Source organism: Taudactylus pleione, unplaced genomic scaffold, assembly GCF_031769625.1.
Source record: "Taudactylus pleione unplaced genomic scaffold, aTauple2 ptg000305l, whole genome shotgun sequence".
Classification (NCBI taxonomy): domain Eukaryota; kingdom Metazoa; phylum Chordata; class Amphibia; order Anura; family Myobatrachidae; genus Taudactylus; species Taudactylus pleione.
This window is the reverse complement of record NW_028284706.1, coordinates 9,162,809-9,180,294: the sequence shown is the minus strand read 5'-3', so window position 1 is coordinate 9,180,294 and position 17,486 is coordinate 9,162,809. Positions and strand designations below refer to the sequence as shown.

Genomic DNA, 17,486 nt, shown 5'->3' with positions numbered 1-17,486 from the left:
AGAGCTGATATCATGAAATGATATGAAATAAAAGCAATCTGTGATGCATAGTGATTTATAAGTAAAAGGCAAGATCTTTAGGAAAAGAACTTAAGAAAATGTCAATTTTGCTGTAATAACTTTGCATGTTGTTGCTCTACATCTGCTGCTTTATGTGGCACCTCATAAAGGAACAATAATGTACAATATTATATATTTTGAAGCATATATTGCAATGATATAATGCTAACATATAAATGCAGTATATATTGTAGACCATATGTGTAAGTACTGTAATTTAAACAGATTTCCATGTATTACAGCCATGGAGACATACAGTACTTGATTCATTATGTCCTCTACAATAGAGCTGTTTAATTATCACTTTTGTGCTTAAGCATAGAATTTAAAATGGCATAATCCAAAACCTTTATTCCATATAATTGAAAAATAAAGTAAAAATAAAATGACTAAGTAACCCTATTTCCAAGCACCAATTGTCAGTAATGATGGATGCACTCTGTGCATTTATTTTAATTATAAAAAAAAATGTTGCACATGAGGAAAGGATATGGCCCAGGAATACCTGGATAAAGTTGTTATTGATTGATTTTTTTTTATCAAATGAAGTGTATGAATTATTGTTAAACTGTTTGAGGAATGTAAGTTGTGCAATCACAGTACACAATACATAAAGCTAATACAGTAGTTAAAGCCAACGTCAAAAAATGTTTATTAATTCAAGATGGAAAAGTCACAGAACAAGGCATAGAGATAAACAATACAAGTATAATAAGGAGATAAGAATCATGTTTCAAATACAAAATAATTAAATTATGTGCTAATGGGTATACAGCAGTACACAAGACATACGCACTGTTAATGTAGCATTATTGTATTTAATATGATGCAAAGCAATACTAATTGAAAAATATGGCTCACGCTACTCTCTACCATCACAAATAGGTATAATTTTTACTAAATGCATTTGTATGTTCTGGGTTGAGTTGGTTTAATGCCGGGGCAGGGCTGAGTGACATGTAGCGGCATGTAGCTAATGGCCTTGTCACTGTCATGTCCCAGTTCCCACCACTGCCACCCTCTCAGATAGAATATATAAATGGGAGCCTCAGTCATAACAGGAAAATGCATCACTCAAGATGGGAGTCCCCATGAACAGGCTGCTATACAGACAGGGTACAGGAAAAGCTTGCCCTGCACCCAGAAACAGAAAAACAAGAACATAAAAATGTGAGACAAAGGAGAGGTTAGAGACAATAAAAAAGAAAAGTAGGAGGATATTATCCATTTACAGTAAGGTGTATGTTTAGTATTTTAATATTTTATTATATGAATTTTTTTCAAGAAAGCTATCAGTTTTATAGCTTATATGTATACCTTTCTATTAACATAAAATTAACTTATTTTAATGAAAAATATATTTTATTGGTTTTAGGTTAATTATATGGAAGCCATTGTACCATATTAGAGCAAATTCATCCACTTGAATCACTGTTTTTATTTCTGACTCATGAGCGAATCTTGACTTGTGCCAGGTAGTGGTTGACTTGAATATTGTGGTACAAGCTGCAGTGATGCAGTGCTGGTGAGCTACAAGGGTGCTCGTATAATCAACAAGTACCTTTCTTTTTTCTGGGTCCATAAAACTAATATAAATAGTACTGGTTGTTGTATGTCTGATGTAAACCAGGTGCATATGTTAAGGCCCCCCTACATCAGCAATCTGAAAACCACAATTGAACAATTTGAAGATTTATTGCCAGATGTTAGGATTTCCCAATTTAGCAATCTGCGCCCATAAATTACAGATCTTTTTCAGTGATTTGCAGGTCATTTTCAGCAAACACAGATCTGCCAATCTTGAATGGCCCCTCATTTTACTAGTAACGGTCTACAAATCTGCTGATCATGTCCATACACTAGCAATCTACAGCCCCAATCGATTTGTGAAATCCAACATGTTGGACAATCTGATTTACCAATTCCAATCACTTTTTGGTTGCAATCTGTGATCTGTGAAGCCCATACATTGCAGATTTTTACAAAATTGCCACAATCGATTGCTGATGTATGGGGGCCTTTAAGCTCCTTTACTGTTGCAGAACTGGACTCCTCTTGATTTGTCTCCAACTAAACAGATGGGTGAAAGTAAGCGTTTTCACCTGTACCTCCTTTGTGCTTAATTTAGGATGCATCAGGCCCATTGTCTCTGGCCACACATAGACATGCTACATTCTCAGGGCTTATGCAATTTACCAATAAATGAAGCAGACAAATACCTTGTATACTACAAATACATTTATTGTATACAATGATTGGATATATACATACAGAACTTAGTGTCTCTGATTTGTATAGTATAGAAAAAAGAAGAAATTTAAATATAGTGGGAAGGCTAAAGCGAAAGCTCTGGGTATATGAGACATCAACAGAAGGCATCCCGTTATGTTCATATTGCCTTACAGTGCTATTATACAGATACTTCTAGTCAAGTGAACAAAAATAATGTCTTGATTTTTCAATCCCTTTAGAATTAAGTCTTCCATTACATAAAAGTGATACCCATGATGTACGCCATCTATAGCCATCTCTGCAGACTGGGTTGCATTTGTCTTGTTAGAAGAGTTTAATGGTAAAAAATGTGAGTAGAGAAGCAGCCAGCACAGCCCATGATGCAGCTAGAGATAGAGAGAGATACAGGGAGGTTATATTGTATCCAAAGTTCAGACTCATTAATTGCTAACAAAATATCCAAACTCACATGTCCACGGTTTTATTCATTTATTATTATTCATTTATTATGATTTATGGTTCACCACTAGGATGAGCTGCAGAGAACATTTATCACATTTTATTATAATTATAATTAGAGATGTGAGGGTTCGGTTCTCACAGAACCATCAACAACCACATTTAAGGGTTCTGAGTCGATCCAAGTCTGAGTTCGGAATCACTTTGGGGTACCGAGTCCCAGTTCGGAATTTGGATTTAAAAAAACAAATTTGGATTTTGGATTGCATACTGACAGGTCAAAATGACAACATTTAGCTGTTTTTTAATCTTTAAAAATATAGATCCAAAACCAAGATCAAAATCAAAACACGCGACGGTGGTTTTGCAAATCTAAAACACTATGATGAATCCGGATCCAAAACCAAAAGACAGGGGTCGGCGCACATCTCTAATTAAAAAGTTTTATTGGCGATGTGAGCATCTGCTCTCATACTCACACCACATAATTAGCAAACTCTCTAAAGCCTTATGCCCACTGACATTATTTCATTTCATTTACATATGAGGTATTAAATTAAGCAAAATGTGTTAAATAAATGCAACGTGATGCAACTTACTTGCTAATAAAAACATGTGTGGGTATACTACCATTGGAGACAATCAGAGGCGCCAAGAGCAATGCTGAGCCCGGATGAAGGGGGCATGGTCTAATTGTGGGTGACGTGGCCATGCCCCCTTAGGAAAAAATAATAGTATTTTTGCAGCGCCGCTGCGTGCTGTGGAGGAGGGCTCTGTGAGCCCCCTCAGCCCAGTGCATAGGCAGTGGGTTGCACGATCAGTGTGATCGCTCCCCCCCACAGGCATAGGAGATTGCTGCGACTGCTACTTAGCAGCCATGAGCAGTCTCCCAGTGCAGCCCAGCATACAGCAGCATGTGCTGGGCTACTGTGATGTAAGAGGGGGGGCGGCACCGGACCCAGGCCCCCGCTGGGCCCCTTCAAGAAGCTCAGCCTGGGTAACTAGTATCCGCCCCCCCTCTCAGAGCCCATGGAGATAATAATAATAAGTCCGACCCTTTATATTTCTTCTACCAGCTTTAAAAATACCCACAAATGCAGATATGTTAATAATACCAAGCAAAGTCCCAAATATCCACCCAGATGACCATCCCTCCTTGCCATCTTTGACCCACTTGTATGCAGGCCCACACCTACTTTAAAAGCAAAATCAAAACCAACCATAAAGAAATGTTGCTAGTGCCATCGCATTAAACCTAGCTTCTCAACAACCCACCCTCAGTTACTATTCTCCTTTTATGAGGTCTTCATGTTCTCTTGACCATGTTTCAACCAAACGTCTCAACTTACACCCCATAAATGCTTGACTATTGGAGGTAATGCTTTGACTATCTCAAACAGTCACTCTACAGTGCACTTACCCTTCCTCATTCAAACATGCTCTAATGGAAATGTGCCATCATACACCTAGCCGCAATATGCTATACTGTGAGGGACGCCCGGTGTGACTGAAAATTAGGTCATCAGGCAAACGTGATTACCTAATTTTGATTGCACTGTGCGGCATGTGGCAATTCTAATGTCCACAGCTTGTGCCCCAACTAACACTGCACATGCTGGGCACATTAGGTATGACTTGCATAAGCACAGCAGCTTTAGCTATTGGACTAAATAGGAATGGGAACATGGGGAGGTAACTAAGATGGGTAGGAATAGTAACGGGTGGGGACTGGAGGGAGCAGAGGTAACGCAACTATACCTAGGTCCATTATATACCAATATATATATACATATATATATATATATATATAATATAAATTGGACCGTGATTTTATTTATTCCATAACACTTGCATGTCTGTGCACACATGCGTGACCTGTTGCACGCCTTGTCTATCACTGCACGTGCCATGCATATTAAGATGGCTGTAAACAGAAGTGGGTAAATATTAATGGGAAGAGAGAAGGGCATACAGTGGGAGGGAGAGGAAGCAAGGAGGTAGAGCACAGCAGGCTGGGGTGGTACCTAGGCTGCCTTTCCTTCAAAACATAACCAGTAAATGGCCTGATTCACTACAGATCACCATTGTGATTGCAGCTGTGATTACGCACGCAGGTATGCTGCGAAAATATGCTAATGACTACAATCGCAAAGCTAGTATAGAGACCACCAAAGATAGCATAGGGATGCCCACTACCGCTATCGCACATCTGTAATACCTTGCAATCCTGCATATACATCAGGAACATTGAGTAAAAACGGCCCCTCACACAAGTACACAAGCTGCGTATGCCATCACAGTGGCTATTTTATGCATGCCCAAGTAACGGCGTTCAAACATACAGGCACGCCTGCATTTCTCCGACCACTCCCCCGTCACCACCCCCAATCGCTGACATGATGGCACTAACGCTGCGATGGTTCTTTCTGCTTGAGTGATCGCAGAGCATTCACAATGCAAACTCACGCACGCTCACTGCAGTGCGCACCATCGAATGATCTGCATATGCGGTTGCAACTGCGATCCATGATGAATCAGGCCCAATGTCTTCATCACACATTATTAAAACCTTTATCCATTTTCTAATTATTTCCACAGACGAGCCAAAATCTGATCTCAAAACAAAGCAAAATGTAATTTCTAGGAAAATGTCACTGGAATTGTATGTGTCAATGTCTGATTAGTGGCAGCATTTGTACAAAGGCAGCATTTGCATTTTTGCTATACAGTATATTGTTATCCCCCCAAAAAATTTCAAAACCTTTGAATACGGTATATTTAATAAACTTAAAAACAGCTTTTCTCCATCATTTTAGCTGGAGAAAGCTATAATTGTCTGATCTCTTTATTTAGAACATTGAAAAGTGCAGCGAAATAAAAGACTTCTGAGCCTTTTAATTTCTCCATTCATGATCCTGCAGCAGAGCAGAGCCAGGAGCCGGCCCCCTGTGATCAGCTTTGTGCTCTAAATAGATCGCAAGCTGATCACTGCAAAAAAAAAAATTGTTAAAAAAAAACACTTACCTGATTCCAGGGACTGGTGATTGGTACCCCGGTGATGTCTTCTGGGGCTTCGGTCAGCTGGTCTCCCGGCTCCTGCACTGTGACCCTGGTCAGCTGTAGCATTGGACCAGCTGACCGGAGCCCCAGACGACATCACTGGGGCACCGATTACCGGAGGTAAGTGAAAGCTAAGAGGGGGTGTCGCAGGGGGCCATGGGGGGATCTCGAGGGGGGGTTGATTCGCGAGGTGGGGTGCTTTCAGTAGCTGGTTTCATGCATGCGCAGACACTTTCTCCCTGTAGTTTTTCTGAAAAAAAAGGGAGATGTGTGCAGACGGGATTCGCAGGGACAGAACTTTATCACAAACTCTGTCCCTGCAAGAGATTCTTGATACATTCCTGTGATATTTCCTAAATTCGCAATGTGAATTTAGTCAGAAATGTCACACTACAGCCGCATTTTAAATGCGGATTGTAGTACATAGGGCCCCAAAGAAAATATATATTAAAAAGCCCTACAGCCCAATGGCTTCTGCACCTAATACTTGTCATAGACTACTTGTGTGTGTCACGTAGTGAGCGGGAGGGTTCCCTAAATCTCTCCCTGGTGCTTCTGATTCCAGACATTCCCCAGAAGTATTCTAGCATGTCACGATTTGGGTGGAGGCACTAATGAGGTAGGAGGTAGGCACACTGGTGGGGTGTTACATTTATTACATTTATTAAACTGAAATCCTATTTGCCACTTCTGTGCCACCATGGTTTTTATACTGCTGTGTGCTTGTGCCACTATTCTATCACTGGTAGTTTTAGGCTTAGCCAGTTAGTTTGTTGCAGCCATTGGCCACTAATGCTGAAAATTCTATGATTGGTAATAACAGAAATACTAATGTAGGAACAAAAATGCATGATTTTACCTGTTTTTAACCATTAGTAGGAAATCCAGATCCAAACAAAAATATTTCTAGGTATTTTTTAAAAACCAAAAGACGAAAATGGTTTCAAGCACACATCTCTAATTCTAACCTCCCCTATATTCAAAATTAAATTTACAAAGTCTGCAAATAATTCTGCCAGGTATTATTTTTGAAATAAAATAATCTTACCTGTATGTTGTCCAGAGCTATTATCACCATAATCATCTGAAAAATTAAAGATTTACAGTATTTACAGTATTTTAAATGATAGAAGCTTATTTTTATTATTATTATCGGTAATTAAACTATAGAACAGAGTGCAAAAAAGTAACTGAGGCCCATGGTCGGGAATCTGCACAGGCACCTGACCCATACTGCGTATGTGCAGTACGGGTCCAATCACTGACAGCTGGCTGCTGTTTGGGGGCAGGGAGGAGGCAGCAACGACCTCTGTTTCCCGAAACAGAGGAGTGTCAGGATATCCGTCGGCTAGGATCAGTTATGTGGTGGTGGACATGGTTGTGCTTCTCTTTGTCCACACATTTTATGATTGGAAGCCACTATCACAGGTTTTGCCAATCACATTGATCATAGATAATTTGGTCCTGGACCACCAACCTATGGCATCCCTGCAAGTGCCCTGCGTCACCCCAGGGGGTGTGGGAACCGCTATATATTAAATACCAATTTGGCCCAACAAACTTAAACATCAATTTAGAATTCATATTTACCTCTAAATTGCACATTTATCACTGGTCCATCAAGCGCTGTATCTCCTGACCGGCTAGTCTGAGAGAACAAAGAGAGAGCATGTATGAAAATAATACCTTGTCAATCATTAACAATGTGAAATAGGACAGTGACAATAATTGTGCAGTTTTTGCAATACCGCACTGCCCTTAAATTGTCACTGATGGATATCCCTATGGTAAACATACCAAGAAGTTGATGGGAATAAGCACTGTACTAATGATGCTGCAACTAAGAGTCATATTTGCTTAATAATGAAAGTCATTAGGGTGAAACTTTCAGATAGCAGACCATAGACCTAGCATCATAAACCATACCTGTAGTTTCTCATACTTACTTTTATCCCAGGGACAGGGGTGTTTTAAGAGAGGAGGGGGCCAGTGTGCAACCTCCATTTGGGCCCCCTCCTCTCTGTCAGCGCACCGAGCCCTGTAGATTGTGGCTTCATGCCAGACTCTATTGTGCATGCGTGGGTGTACGGGAAAATGGCGCCCATGCCTACTTTCCCAGGGACATCTTTTCTGCGCATGCGCAGATCACTGGGCCCCCCATGACCCAGGAGCCCGTGTCACCTTGCACCCATTATAAAGGCCTATGGTCACAGATATTAAGGATTTGTCCCTGGGATTTTTTGTACAGTACTTGCAAATGTCCCCTTATTCAGAAATGTCCAACTGCACAGTGTAAATCGCTATTATTCTTTTTAGTTTTTTATATTTTTAAGACTTTATACATTACTACATATACTAAATTTGAGTATTTCAAATGAAAAAAAAAATGAAGAAATCATTGATCTCTCAAACAGTAAACTATTTGATCAGTCTATGAGACATATTTATCAGCCTTTTTTGGGTCATCCCTTCAAATGGTAAGTATACCCTAGATCATGGGTTACCAACCACGGTTCTCAGGGCACACTAACAGTCCAGGTTTTAAAGAAAGCCATGCTTGAGCTCAACTGTCTTAATTAGTACTTCAGTAATTTTTCTTTAACCATCTGTGCTTAAGCATGGATATAATTTAAACCCAGACTGTTAGTGCGCCTTGAGGATCGAGGTTGGGAAACACTGCCCTAGATGTAACAAGGAGGCAGTGGCGAATCCAGGGGGGGAGGAGCAATTGGAGCAATCAGCCACCCTAGCAAAGTCCGTCCTTGATCATGTCTTCCTACAATCTTGCAATACGCAGGTTAAGATGCCACTGTACACATACCTCCTGGAGTTGAATTCATGGAGATGGAACAACTTGTTTGCATGCTTTATTAGGCTGTGCTGTGAACGAAGCTCTGAGGTGGTGTCCAGAAATGTATTCCTGTGTGCAGCCAGCTCCTAGCCTAGAACTGGACTTAGGGCACATAGCTCAATCACAAGCCAGACTGAGATGAGGGCGGGGGCTGTGGAACGTTCATCTCATGGAGCTGCTGAGGCTGAACTTCAGTTTGCAGAGATCTATAATAACAGTCAGCAGCAGCAAGCGCGATCCTGTCCCCTCTCTTTCCCTGGCCACACTATGGCCTCTCTAATCTGCACACTCGTATGTACTCCCTAGCCTGCCTCACCCAGGTAAGTGACTGCAGATTTGGACATCTGGCCGGGGCTGGCACATGGCTGTTGGCACCTCCTGTGCCTACTTTGAGCAGGTTCTAGTGTTGTTTGTCCTAGGCATTGTGAAGGGATGTAGTCAGCATTTCTCCACACGGCTTGCCGACTAACTATCCCGGCACCGGAATCCCGACAGCAGTCGGGATCCGGCTCCAGAATAGCAACCGCCGGCATGCTGAAGGTAAGTATTGGGAGGTTAGGGAGGATTAGGTTTAGGGTTATGCACTAGGGGGAGTGTTAGGGTTAAACACTAAGGGAAGGGGGAGGTTAGGTTCAGGCAATAAGGGGGAAGGTTAGGGTTAGGCACCAAAGAGGGAGGGTTAGGGTAGGGTAGGGAGATGGTGAGGGTTTGCATACTGACCAACAAGTGTCGGTATGTTAACCCTGTCAGGATCCTGGCATCGGTATTCTGACCACTGGGATATCGACTGTCAGCCTTAACATTGTGCGCAGCATCTCCACTTCTGAAAACTCTCACTTTAGTAAATATACCCCTTACTCTATGTAAGAATAATATGGTATTCCAACAAAACCTACCATTCTTTACAAATGATGGTAAATTGGGCATTATCACAGTCTCCATAGACAGCTATTGGACAGCTTTTGGACTTGTGCTGAAATTGTTAAGAGGGGGTTCACAACAGTTCCTCAATATCTGCTGCACTACCCCCTGCTTAAATTGCTCAATACTGGAAATTGCAGCACATTCGGAAGATTGTCCACAATTTTTAGTTTGATAAGTAGACCCTTAGGGGTAAATTTACTGAGAATCGTGTCTGTCCGAGTATTAAACACGCTTGACATCGCATAGACATGAGTGAGTTTGTTCAAAGAAACTTACAAATTATTCACAATTTTATGTTTGATTGAATCGTGTTTTCCGATGATATATGCAATCGTGTTTGCAAGTGTGAGTGTTCTGTCATATTAGGACTGAACACAATAGAGCTGCCTGTGAGCAGCGTGTTTAATAGAAGCATACACAGATCAGTGTGAACCGTTCATGCTTCTCAGTGTAAAAAAAACATTAAAGTGTTAATTGAAAGAAAAAATATGTGGGGTCCCCCCTCCCAATCATAAGCAGCCCCAGACTCTTTGAGCAAGTCCTTGTTCAGAAAATATGAGGAAATAAATTTGTGGGGGTCACCCATATTTAATGAAACAGCACTGGTATCTTGGATCCAGCCCTGGTTCTAAAATTATGGGGTAAAACTTATAGGGGTCTCCAATATTTTTAGAACCAATACCAGGCATCACCAGCAGGGGGGTAATGCCACAGCCAAGGGACACACTTGACAGGGTCACCCAGTCAAATAATTCACCCCACAAGTAGTCAGCCCAAACTGAGGATTCCTGGGGAGGTGGGGACCCCCAAATAAAGGGGTCCCCCTCTCCAGTGTACCCCAGACTGGGGCTATACCCCACACCTCTGGTAGGTGTAAACAATAGATTTAAAGTAGTATTGTCTTTTACATTATGACTACAGGTCCAAACAAGTCTACATGCCAGTACTTGGAGAACCACAAGTACCAGCATGCAGAGCTGGTGCTTATAGTCTCACTGTAAAATAAATATTAAAATAAAGACAGTGCACACACCAAATGTTTTATTCTTTTATTACACATGCACTCACTCATTCACTCACTCATTCACTCACATGCACTCGCATTTACCCCCACTCAAACTACATACTTACCTTGTCCCTTGCGCCGGTTGATCCCCTTGTCCACTATGCATCCCAGGTGAAGATTGTCCCCCTCCACAGGAATCCTCGGCCTAGGCTGCCTAGTCACTTTGGCCGGTGGGAACTCATTGAGTGTGTTCCCTGGCTGTGGTATTACCCCACCACTATTGGAGTACGGCGCTGGTTGTAAAAATACAGGGGACAACTACACAAATTTTACCCCATATTTTTAGAACCAGGGCCAGAACCAAGAGCCCGGTGCTATTTCATTAAATATGGGGGACCCCAACACATTTTTCCCCCTGTATTTTGTGAACCAGGGCCAGCTCAAAGAGCCCGGGCTGGTTATGCTTTTGGGGGGGGGACCCCATTTAATTTTTTTTCTATTGTAACCATTTAATGGCTTTTTTACACAGAGAAGCATACACAGATCACACTGATCTGTGCATGGTTCTGCTAAACACGCTGCTCAGGAGGTGATCTATTTCAAACATCTGCTTTTGCACGAGTTTGCTTAATTTTCACCCATGTAAGCAATCATGATTCTTGGTAAATCCCTGTATTCTATTTCTGTCTATGGAAAGTACTTGCGAGTTTGGCTAATTGTGTAATTATATTTGTGTGTTCACCTGTGTTATGCAGAGAGAATCATGATTTTACACCTGTGTTTGCCTTTAGTAAATCTCTGTGTTTGAAATCAGGTGAAACTCAAATGGGAATGCAATCTCGGCCACACACAATTCTTAGTAAATTTACCTCCTAGGGGTCTATTTACTAACCCAACACTTTTGTTCGCGTTCATGCCCAGTATTTAAAAGGGCAGTGCTATTAATAGCAAGACATGGCAAAGCACTGCGCTTTTAAATATCAAGCATAAACACCAACAAAAGTGACTGGTTTTTTGCCCTTGTGTCGTCTGTGTGCTGCTGGTGTGACACTGAGGAACTAAATTTTAAAATGACTAATTGAACATCATATTCCCACATCTAAGCCTTCTATAGGAACTTATGATACAGTATCAGTTTAAAAAGTGTGCACAATACTACTAGAGTTATAATAAATCCTCTCACTTACCACGTTACATCCTTTACTTTTGCTACAGAGAAGCACGTCACAGAATATATACACGTCACTGAAACCTTGAAATTTGAATGAACTAATTTTAATCTTAGCCTCTATATCCTGTCCGTTTGACAACACTTCGACTTGAATATCACCAGGAACTGATTTGCTGTTAATAGAAATCAAATAGCATGCGTTATGATTCGATTCTCACTTGATACATATAAATTAGTATTAGAGGAATAGGTTAAGTTTTTATTGTGTTCTTATTATAGGCTGAGCATAGGACTTGTACTCTCTATTTGTCTATACAGAATCATATTTTTCATGTGCACATAAATGGAATTTTCTATTTAATTAATTACTCAACTTTCAAAGGGTGTACAGTATGGCATCATCTCCACTGACTGATAACTGTGAGCCCATTTAACAATATCAAGACCAAAATATTAGCATTTACTCACCCTCCTGTTATAAGTTGCACTTTATTGACGTCATTCTTGTCACTGGTGGGAGTGGCAAAGCATGTGTCTGCCTTTAAAGCAAATGTATCACCATCTGCATCTGAAGAAAACAACCCGATATAGAAATCTGTTCCAATGATCACCTCCGCATCCTGTTCTAATGGGTTGAGGCATTGCTGATCACAATATGCAGCCATGGTGATAGTAAAAGTGCCATTTCCATCAGATGGTTGTACAGGGACTGTACTGTAAAAATGAAATCACCACAATCAAAAATAAGTTTTAATGACCCTATCACTGTCTTTTAAATAAACCATTATACAGGTGTCAGTAGAAATAAAAAACTGAAATTAAACAACACACATACACTACAAGCAGAAATCTAGTGTACCCTACTGACCTACTGCAAACATTTTTTTCTTTTGGCAACCAATTTGCTTTTAGTCTGTTGTATAAAATTGTGTGGATAAACCCCCTAATTGTTTATTTTTAACAAAATATACCCCATTAGGGCTGATGTGCGAAGGAGGGGTGGACACATTATAGCTCAGTGCAGAATCTAGGAATAACACCTTAAAGTATTTAAAGAAAATGTCATAAACACAGAGCACATTGAGTGGTGGAATGAGCATGCTCAGTAAAAGGCAAAAACTATAAATCTTTGCATGCATAACTGTGGATGCTCTTTACAGCTGAAACTACACAATCAGACTGGTGTTGGAAGCATTGGCATTCGTCATTATTAGAAGATACCAAGCTGCTGCCAGCAATAACTTTATATATGCAAGATTTTAAAAGACAGTTTCCAAATGCTTGATTTTGGGACATCGGCCTCACTTTATCCCAAGAGAATGGCAAACTTGCAGTACTTTTTCAACTCAATCTTGGGACGTTGTCAAAATAAGGAGATGGCACTTTACTGGTCTGAGAATAGTAACTGTGTTTGCCCCTGTTGTAGTTCAGCATTTGGAGTTGGATGCAAATCCAGCTTTCCAGGATAAATTCCACTTACATAGCATGTGCAGTAACATAACGTGATATGTAGAGTTTCTTGAAACCAGCTCCCTCTGATATTGTGTGATGACATATGCTAATGTGGGTTAAAGTGTTTTAAACATATGTTGATGCTGGCTGCCAAATGTTAGAGTGGGAGGAAAGCACACAGCACTGGTCTGTGAGTAGTGGCTTATCCTTGGTGTGTATGGTTTTTTGGAAAAAAATACAAATATATAAAAACTATTTATCAAAAAAAATGAAGTAGGAAAAAATAATTTAGACTAATTGTAAGTATAATCACCATACTGAGATGGCCATAACAGAACAACGATGTTGAATAGGCTTCTCCATGCGACATGCCCTTGATGTATAGGGCAAACTCACACATTTAACTCGACAATAGCGTTTTTTGCCCTTTGATAAAAATAATTACAAAAATGTATCTGACTATTTCTACTGGTTATATTATCTGATATATTTAATTTACTAAAACTCTGACAAAGTTACATTTCCGAAATCCAAAGCTTTGGTAAATTATGTTCTCATCCTATAGTATACTGGCTTTATACTGGCATTTCAACTGCTCCCTCCCTGTCGGAGCCCCAAGTGGGGGGGCATGGTGTAATCAGGTGGGCAGTGCTGGGGAGGAGGCATGGGTGGACAGGGCAAGGGTGATGCACCAACCGAACTGCCCACTTTACTCCAGAAGTTGGTAGCTTCTGACAGCCTTTGTGACACTTGCTCGCTCCTCTGGGCATCTGAGAGAGCCATCCGAGATTTGTGAGTCTCCAAGACATTCCAGGAGGTCCACTAGAGATTCAGCAGTCTCCCATATGTTCCTGGAGAACAGACATACAGTATATGCTCTATAATATAACCGTAATGTCCAATAGTGGCAGAAAAGATCCTGCTGCTTCTCCTGGTATGCTCTGATTTCTGAATCTTTGTACTTCAACTTTTTGTCAATGAACAACTCAACTGCACTGTCTTGGCAGGATCTATCTGGCAGTAAAGTGGTGCTCATGGCCTATCTGGCCACATCAATCACAAATATTATATTGGTCCTACAGGACTTCTATAAGCTAGATGAGCCCTGTAGGACAAATGCTATGACAAGCATAGGCAGTCCACAGCTGCATCAGTTGTCAGTAAACAGTCCAGCTGCCAACATGTTCAATAGGTGTCCAGCTAAAGTTATGTCTTGTGATGTGCAGTAGTGGTTGTAGAGTAAATTGTGCACTGGCTAGTATACTTTTCTGAACTAACCAGAGATGAAGTATAATATAGCTGCTAAATTCATTGGAATAGATCAGCTAAGTAATGCTATAATTTATCTACTGACTTTGCTTCTATCTAAAGTATATGTTGTGAAAGTAGTAAATGTTGCTGTGGACAATAACAACCTATCGAAGATGAAAATACAGACCAGCTCCACATACAGTAAATTTTTCACACTATGGGGTCTATTTACTAAGCCATGGAGAGATACAGTGGAGAGATAAAGTACCAACCAATAAGATCCTAGCTGTCATGTCATAGGCTGTGTTTGAAAAATAACAGTTAGGAGCTAATTGGTTATTACTGTACTTTATCTCTGACCACTTTATCTTTCTCCAAAGCTTAGTACCATCTCCCGTCAAACACTTACTATGTCCTTTGTTAAACAATGATTTATATTGTAATAGTAATGCATTACAGACTAATATACCTATAAGACCATACTTTGTGGACTAACAACATGTACAACCCTAGGCATCTCACCTCATTATAGGTTTTATTGAGAAATTTAGACTGGTCTGCATGTTCAGGTCGTACATACAGGTCATGTTGTAGCTGATTGGATTCTTGGTAATGAGAGGTCCACCAAATGGATCAATGTATACAGTGTTGATAAAATAGATCTTTGATGCATCCTCCTGCATAGATAAAATGAAGAAATGTAAAAATGAAGGTTGTAATACTAAAAAGGAAGCTATGTTATGTTTGTCATACTGTCTATGGGTCATTTGTATTTATTGAGATGAAATTCATACTATAAAAATTATAGGAAATAGGGTATTTATAATCACATTAAAACTAACTTTTCAGAACATTAAAGACATGAAAGGATGGATAGACACAAACCCAGCCTCTGATGGGAACACATTGTTCTAGACCTTCAATGCACCTTAAATTGTATTTATTTTGGATGAGAAGTAGATATAATATAACTTATATATTATATCTACTACTATATTTTAATGTATATTTTTTTTTAGTAAAGATAAAAACAAAACAAACTTGATCATGTGCTGCTTTTGTAATAGAGAACAACCTGGAAGCTCAACCCGGTTTTCACATCCAAATAAGCTGGAAACATATACTGTATAAAGGTCTATGTGTCAGTTTGGTCATAATGTTGATAACAGGACACAATGGACCCCATTTATAGCTGTGTAGATCCAGTTTTATGCCAAAATCCTACTTTACTGCACATAATAAACGAAGTGGAAGTTTTTGTTTCATGTACAGTAAGTTGTACTTGTGGTTGGTCAAATGCTGATGATCTTTGCAGTGAACAAGTGACCACATTTTAATAAACTATTCTGAGTTGCTTGTATCTAAAAATACATGTAACTAAAAGTAACTAGGAGCATAAATATTCTGGTCCACATTGTATGTGAACGTTTAGGGACTGTTTCTGAGCTGGGAGCAAAGCTAAAAGGAGCCAGTAACTTTGTACCTTTTACTCTGCAGGTATGGCAGGTTTTAAAAGTTGCAGAGAGATTTAGATTTTGGTGGGGTGTGTCCAAACATACACTTATTTTGCTGTGTTAAGGTAAAGCTGCCCAGTATTTATTAGCGACATGCAAAAGCAGCCAGTATTTACCCCGCAAGCTAATAATAATAATAATAATAATAATAATATTTGCACAACCTGCTTTGCAACATGGTTTGTTCCAGATACAAAGTGGCTTCCATTTTTTTTTATTTACTCCCAAGTCATAATCAACTCTTTAGGCTGCAAATTGATTGTGAGTTTGTGCAGGAAAGTAATAGAGAGGGAAGAAAATAATTTTATATAAATAATAAAATGTTGATAATAATTCTTTGAAGTATTATCCAAATAGCTAGCTCATAGCAAACAGATTGGTTATTTATGGATGAACTACAGACTTTGCGCTTCATTTTTGTATAATGGTTGGAGCTTATTGTACTATGCCATCTGCAGAAAGCCAATACTCTGGTATATGCTGTTAATTTCAAAGCTAGAAGTAAAGACTAAAATAGAGGTAGAAGGAAATTGCAGCTACATGGCTCCACATTACATGTAAAAATAACATTTACAGTAATAACTGAAATAAAAGTATTTTACCTTAACGATATTATTGCACCATCCTACGGCTGCCTTTACTTGAAGACTCCACATGTCAACATTGTTGATAACATCAAAGTATGAGAAGAGGCAGTCATTAGTATCATTAGTCAGATGTAAGGTTTTGTAATTATACCCAAGTTCTTGCAGTCTGCATTTACTGACAGAAGTTACCATTGTACCACTGTCACACGTCACTGTAGGATTCAAATCAGAAGGTCCTGCATACAAACAGAAATGCTCCTTTCAGATGGGAAAAATAGTTATAATATCCAGGTACATGTATCTGACAGTCAGCGAGGCATTCTTTTTACTTTCCCTTCATGTCATTAGGCAGAATTCTGCGAATCGTGGGTCTAAGAAGGGGTGGGACCAAAATTACATGATTCTACTGGTCCTTGCAAGATATAGTAGTCACTGATGGAGTATGTTAGCATTTCAATGGCTATCAGCAAATTCGGCTAAGTCTCCAGAGGGAGACATACTGCTTTTACACCTAAATCCTGGATCTGACCCGAGATTTGGAACACAGTTCCAAAACGGGACAGATCCATGACAGACCTTTTCTACTGTGGATTATTTCTGGATCGGCGCCGTTCACACTGCACACGGGTGCAATGGAATACATCTCCCGGCGCTTGGAGATGACATCATCTCCAAGCTTGAGATACCAATACTGGCCCCTTTTACACCAAGGAGCTACCCGGGTTAACCCTGCAATAACCCGGGTTTTAACTCTGGTGTAAAAGGGGTATTACTAACCAGCGGTTTTACTGCCTGATATTACAGTGTACCTGTAGTGCCAATAGTGTAACCTACTGTAAGTGTTGGCTTGACCTTAAATAAAAACTAATGCCTCCAATCCAATTTAAATAAATATTATTGCCTCTATTCGTACAGTATA

At 40.0% G+C, this 17,486-nt stretch overlaps 1 protein-coding gene across 1 annotated transcript; it reads right to left on the bottom strand.

Moving 5' to 3' along the window:
- Nucleotides 1-2,539: 2,539 nt before the first annotated feature.
- Nucleotides 2,540-16,774, bottom strand: LOC148511561 (pancreatic secretory granule membrane major glycoprotein GP2-like). Its single transcript, XM_088442120.1, has 7 exons — nt 16,583-16,774; nt 14,989-15,143; nt 12,232-12,477; nt 11,780-11,936; nt 7,402-7,459; nt 6,860-6,895; nt 2,540-2,678 (listed from the first exon to the last, which is right to left on the bottom strand). The coding sequence occupies exons 1-7, from the start codon at nt 16,757-16,759 to the stop codon at nt 2,617-2,619; spliced, it is 891 nt and encodes a 296-aa protein (XP_088298246.1). The 5' UTR covers nt 16,760-16,774; the 3' UTR covers nt 2,540-2,616.
- Nucleotides 16,775-17,486: the final 712 nt, after the last annotated feature.